The sequence below is a fragment of the Pseudoliparis swirei genome, chromosome 15 (assembly GCF_029220125.1).
Source record: "Pseudoliparis swirei isolate HS2019 ecotype Mariana Trench chromosome 15, NWPU_hadal_v1, whole genome shotgun sequence".
NCBI lineage: Eukaryota > Metazoa > Chordata > Actinopteri > Perciformes > Liparidae > Pseudoliparis > Pseudoliparis swirei.
This window is the reverse complement of record NC_079402.1, coordinates 18,211,028-18,217,172: the sequence shown is the minus strand read 5'-3', so window position 1 is coordinate 18,217,172 and position 6,145 is coordinate 18,211,028. Positions and strand designations below refer to the sequence as shown.

Here is a 6,145-nt window from a genome sequence, read left to right as displayed (position 1 = left end):
TTATTCGGAGATGAGAAAGCATAATCACCTTTTTAAACAATAATTACAGTTTCTTCGTATTATCTGACGCCACACCCGAGTGTGTTGTTTTAATTTAGTTCGGGCAGAAGTTGACAGATTGCAGTTTACCCCAAAGTTGGACCACTTTTTATTTAATTATGTAAGTGAATAATTTGACAATTTAAAGTGAGGCTAAATTCTGAAGGATGATCAACATCGACGGGACAATGAGTTGACGACTTATGGTCAATATTTCCCTATCCAAAAAGGGTTTGGGCACTTAAGGTTGAGGCAATTATATATAAATGACCCCATTATGACTGGAAATAGCGAAACTGAGCGAATTATGACAATTGGAAACTCTATGCTGCATTCAAACGGTAAAAACACATCACCTCACCGCAATGTGTCCCAACCACTCTGTAATTAGACAGCCAACCAAATGTCACATTTCCAGTTTCCACATTGATAATTACTGGGCTTATTATGTTGCCAGAGGGAAACACTCATGATGCCAACAAAATAAAAGTTCATGTTGAAGTCATAATGGAATATCATAATGCACCCGGCTTTACAACGCTTTAGTTACGCCCGCAGTGAGCGCTGCTCATGAGTTACTCTTCTATATCTCGCCATGATGAAATGATGAGTAGCGCCGGATGCATTTCCAGGGCGCTGTAAACCAATAAGTATTCAAAGTTTGACTCATTTGCACGAAGCTCCTTGCCCCCTGAACTTTAGGCAACCACATATTTCTTCTCAATCCTGCCACACAGTGTTGAATATTTTGGCTCGGCGCTTTTCTTTTCTTTGGAAATGTGCTTCGAGAACAGGTCCGACTGGTCTGACGATGGTAATCTCAGCAGGAAGACCTCAGTGTAAACTCCCCCTCTGTCAGTTGCCCACACTGTCACACAGGTACGAGGGACAGGTGTGTGTGTCTGTGTGTGTCTGTGTGTGTGTGTGCATGACACGACCGACCGGCTGCAGTGATTTCTACTTTTGCTCCTGGCAGAGGGAACATCACGCTGGAAACCATTTTCTGATCATCAGAGCAGTGCAATGATATGATCCATCCCTACACGCTCAATGGAAATACAGGTGAGGATCAATATCTCAATGGAGTTGCTCTATGATTTTATGTAATTGATACTTTTGCTCAGTGGTGTTGCATTTTCCTTATTTAACATGCATTGTACACACTCTTCTTAGTCTTGTGCTGCACAGAAAGTTATTTTGAAGTCATGATTATATTCACAACGTGATGACACTAATATATAATTATAGTAAATCAAAATAATAAAAAGGAAAGTTTCTGAACTAAAACTGGACCGAGATAAATCATATTTTCCATGGGACATATATTCCAAGCAAATACTCAATGAGAGTAAAGGTTCTGAACTAAAACTGGAAAAAGCTCAATCATATATTCCGAGCATGACATTAATGTATAGTGACATGTCAGTGATTCACAGTTTTACTCACAATGGAATCTATGGGGAATGAAAGAGAGCATTGATGCCATGGTAGAGGCTCATATCAATGGTATGTTGTCTCAAGGGACAGGGTGGACCCTGCGGAGACAAGTACAAACATGGGATAAAACCTTGATATATGATAAAGAATCAAACGTGTTTGTCAATCATCAGTCAAGGTGATGTGACTCTAAACAGTGAGGCATTGTCAGCCGGAGAATGTGAGGTCTCGAGGTGTGTTTTTGTGGAGTAGCGCTGCACATCATATTTGAGATTCTAACTGCGATGTGATCATTTAAAACAAATACCTGAATATTCAACATTAGTCCTGACGATCGGTGCCATCAGAAGATAATATTTGGTGTTGTGCTTGTGTGCTCAGACACACAGGGAAATGGCGCAGACAGAGATCCAACAGGAGAGAACCGAGAAGCCCGAGGAGCAGATGTCAGAGGAACAATTCCTCATAGATCTCTACCGGTTCATGAAGAAGAGAGACACGCCAATAGAGAGAATCCCAAATCTGGGCTTCAAACAAAGTACGTATTATGTTGTTCATCTGATCCTATTTTGAGTTGCATGTTTTTTCTTGTACTTTTTCTTGTGCATTTTAATTGTTTAATCCACCAAACTATTTAAAAAAAATAGTTTTTAGTATTAAAGAGTATATATATATTTATTTAAATATATTTATTTATATATTTAATTAAATATATTTGGGTGAAGACGTAACTACATTTTTTTCTGATATTTTATCGAACAAAAAAACTAAACAATGACTCAACCAATTGAGAAAATAACCTGCATATGTAACAAGTTCATGTCTAATGATGTGTATTCATTTTTGCCCATTTTCCCCTTTTTTCAGTTGATCTATTTGTGATGTTCAATATTGTGAAAAACTTCGGCGGCTACCACCAGGTAATTAAATATGACCAATTCAATTAACACCAGTAGCATTATTACTATCACCACAGCAGAAGTTTATTCCATTTTGAAATCATTTAAAACCATTTGCCCCGCACTCCTCCAGGTGACGGTGCAGCAGCTGTGGAAACAGGTGTACAACACGCTGGGAGGAAACCCTCGCAGCACAAGTGCCGCCACGTGCACGCGCAGACACTACGAGAAGTGAGTTCACCGACTTGCGTGCACGTGTCAGAGGCGCCGAGTGATTTGTTTTCTTAAACGATTAATTTGATCCGTGTTTTATTGACGCAGACTTCTCCTGAGCTACGAATGCCACCTGACGGGCATATTAGTGAACGTGTTGCCTCGCAATCAGCCCAAGCACTTCCACAACGCCAACTTCGGCAAAGTGCACGAGGACGGCCAGCGGCCTCCGAAACGCAAGCTGCCCCTGATGCCTCTGATCCCGGTGGGTACGGTTTCTCCCCGGTGACACGTCGCATGTGTTGCTCAACACGTACTTGGACTGATCCCTCATTATGATTCATGAGATGAACGACATATTCGTCACAATAAGTAGACAATAATTGCATCACAAAGTGACTGTTGTTATCCTGGTATGATGTGATTATCTTATGATAATTGGCATTTTTCCTCTGGTGAATAGTCTGGTTGAGATGCGACAAAAAGAAAACATGCTTGTTTAAAAGTAGGTGTCGTCGGCGATGGAAAGTTGATTAGTGGAGGACATTTCCTCCTCGTGAAATCGACAACTCGAAGTTTTTTTATGTTTGGGTTTTGTAAAACGTAACGTGGTCATTAGTGACCTTGAGAGGTGCTGGAGGTCAAATGTAGTTATATTTGACCAAGCAACCCATACATTTCCCTATTGCCTGTTGATGTTGATCCTTCAACCGACTGACCACTTATCTCTCCATCAGAACCCTCAGAACCTCCACCCAGACCTCCGCGATGCTGTGTTCCCGACGTCGCCTCACTATGCTCACTACTTTCACCCCGGTCATCCGGTTATGCCGCCCAGTATCCCGATCCCCTCCTCGGTATTGTCGCCACCTTGCGCCCCTGCGCACGAACCCTGGTTCCTCTTCCCTCCGTCGTACCTGCACCCGACCGACGCGGCGAAGGAGCCGCTGGAGAAGTTGCGCAACCTGGCCGAACAGTACAAGACTGGCTTCTCGGAGCCGTTGAACCTCAGCACCAAAGCATCGCGCCAGGAGACCCACGGCGTCCCCGTCTCGTCGTTCACCCCGCCCTCGTCCAGCAGGAACCCAAAGTTTCTGAATAAACCCTCCCCTCTGTACACTCCCCATCAGGTGGTGAGAGACGATGGGTGCGAGGCTCAAGATGGCGAAACGGGTTCAGGAGACGCGTCGCATTCGCATCCGGCGAAAGCGAGCGAGGCGTACGTCGCCGACCTCGACGCCACGCCGGCCTCGAGGAGCCCCTCTTACGCTCCCACGCTCAGAAGAGACGAAAGCGCCGCCGCAACGCCGCCGAAGCCCGGCTCTCCGAGAACAGACGTGAGGGTCCGGGCGGAAGAAGACCGAGAGGGGAGTCCGGAAGTGAGGGAGCTCGGCGTCAGTCACCTCCTCCTGCCCGGCTTCTCTCGACAGAGCGACGGCCAGATGGAAATCGAGATGCCGCTGTCCGTCTTCAACAACTGGCTCCGGCAGTGCGGCTCCTCCGCCGAGATGCTCGGGGCGAAGCAGCTCGGCACTCTTCCTCCTCCTCCTCCTCCTCCGCGGGAACACGGACATCGTTGCGAGCCGGACTTCCTCCCCACCAACTTGACATTTCACGCGAATCCCCGCCGGCAGGGCGTCTGCTTCGTGGAGGATTTGAGGCTGACGCGGAACCGTTCGGCGAGCGCCTCGCCGGCCGCCCACGACCATTTCGCCACCTTCGACTACAAGCCTTCGCCTTCGAGCGGCATTCTGAAAAATGCGGTCGGCACAGACGTCTATCCGCTCAGTAAGCACAAACCTCTTCATTTCTGGGACGTCTACGACAAAGAGACCCCGGCCTCCAGCCTCCCGGTGAACATTGACTCCGGCCCCCGCAGAGTCCAGCAAGACGTCGAGGCCTCGGCACCCTACGGCGAAGACACAGTCCGGGGGGGGAAGGAGGGGTCGGACACGAGTCCCTCCGTGGTGCTGATGCTGAATTCCAGCTCCACTTCCATGTTGCACCTCACCACAGAGGAAGTGATGAAGCTGAAGAGAATCATCTCAAGTTCGTTGTGAAGATCAGTTCAGATGAATTACACTCTCAACATCACGTTCAAGCTGACGGTATCTCACTGAAGTTTTGTTTGCCATATATAAGCTTTCTATATGAATTCCATGTGAAATAAGAGAAAATATATATAATCTGTCGAATAATAGTTCATTCCCATCTGTTGAGCTTTTTTTTTCTTCCTGTCCCGAATATTACTTGTATAATACCTGTATTGCTTTAATTATGATGTGAAATTTAATAAATTCAAATATACGAAACTGAAATTCCACGGCTCATTTGTCGATTGTGCGATCCTGTTATCGTGTTGTCGTGCACAGTGTTCGTACACACCTTCGCATCAAACAATTGCTTCTCATAAATATGTTTAAAATCTTTTGTTAAAGCCCCATAATGGAGTTTTTCCCTTTTAGCGCCCCCTTCAGCTTTGGAGGTATTTAACGTTTACTTCAGTGTCGTAAATACCCAGTTACGATAGATGCAGCCTCGCATACACTTGTATTGATGACCAGACGAAGTCAGAAACCAAGAAATGATGTCAACCGATAAGCTAAGAATATTCAAAGATTTTACATAAATATGACTGCATAGTTTTATTCATTGTGATATCGGAGATGAATGCTAACATAACCAAAAGAATGACATTTAGTTTAAATGAAATACCGATCGCATTTTCAGCCTATATACGTTGTTTTCTAAATGTTTGAATGTGGAGTACGTGTGATCGAATACAATATTGTTGACGACACCAAAAAGCTACATGTTCATAATTTACATTGGAACGTGTAATTCATTACAAGAGACTTTGCTTGCTTCGCCCTTATACTGTAGCTGCCAGCGTGGCGTGGCACTATATGACGTTGCGTAATCACTGCCAGAAAGCAGGTCGAAGTACATCCGCCCCGGATCGGGCGGCCCCAGAATCCTACATAGCGGAGTTATTTCCCCACAGACCCCCGATGGCAATGGCGGAGGCGCAAATCGCCATATTAAAAGTCATTGTAGCGGCACAATTTTTTTCAAGCTGTTATTTTAAGGTACAATTGTTGCATAATGTTACTTTAAGTTGCATAATACAGAGAGCTTTACTCAAAATGTAAAAGTGTTAACTTTGGCCTTTATCACAAACATGTTTATTATAAGAGGAAACAAACCAGATGAACTGACTGTCAACCGGAAATTCCTCCATTGTGCTTCATGAAACTGTCTTTGTATTTGTTCCTCATACCTGCGAGTTAGGCCCATTGTGTGATTGGAAAAATTTCTACTTTTGAATTCAATACGTAATATATGTGAACCTTAATCACGGAAACAGACACTCCTATCATTGTATCCTAAAGACACTTAGTCGTGCCTGTCAATTGCTAATAATAAGGGCCCTGTTAAAACTAACATGATGCATCATCCTGTAAAAAAAAAAAATCCAATTCTTTTGAATGGCGCTAAGCGAGGAGCCTCGTTGTGCGCATCCCCACTTTACAATTTAATGTATCTATACTCGGTTT

General features: G+C 44.6%; 1 protein-coding gene across 1 annotated transcript; it reads left to right on the top strand.

Annotated features, from left to right (window-relative positions):
- Positions 1-484: 484 nt before the first annotated feature.
- arid6 (AT-rich interaction domain 6) lies at positions 485-4,894 on the top strand. Its single transcript, XM_056432818.1, has 6 exons — positions 485-1,101; positions 1,858-2,014; positions 2,344-2,396; positions 2,509-2,606; positions 2,697-2,853; positions 3,326-4,894. The coding sequence occupies exons 1-6, from the start codon at positions 1,090-1,092 to the stop codon at positions 4,646-4,648; spliced, it is 1,800 nt and encodes a 599-aa protein (XP_056288793.1). The 5' UTR covers positions 485-1,089; the 3' UTR covers positions 4,649-4,894.
- Positions 4,895-6,145: the final 1,251 nt, after the last annotated feature.

What these genes read in the sequence shown, in the direction of transcription:
- arid6 (XM_056432818.1), top strand. An exon ending in ACTTCGGCGGCTACCACCAG is followed by an intron (nt 2,397 to 2,508) that starts GTAATTAAATAT and finishes GCACTCCTCCAG; the next exon opens with GTGACGGTGCAGCAGCTGTG. An exon ending in CCCTGATGCCTCTGATCCCG is followed by an intron (nt 2,854 to 3,325) that starts GTGGGTACGGTT and finishes TCTCTCCATCAG; the next exon opens with AACCCTCAGAACCTCCACCC.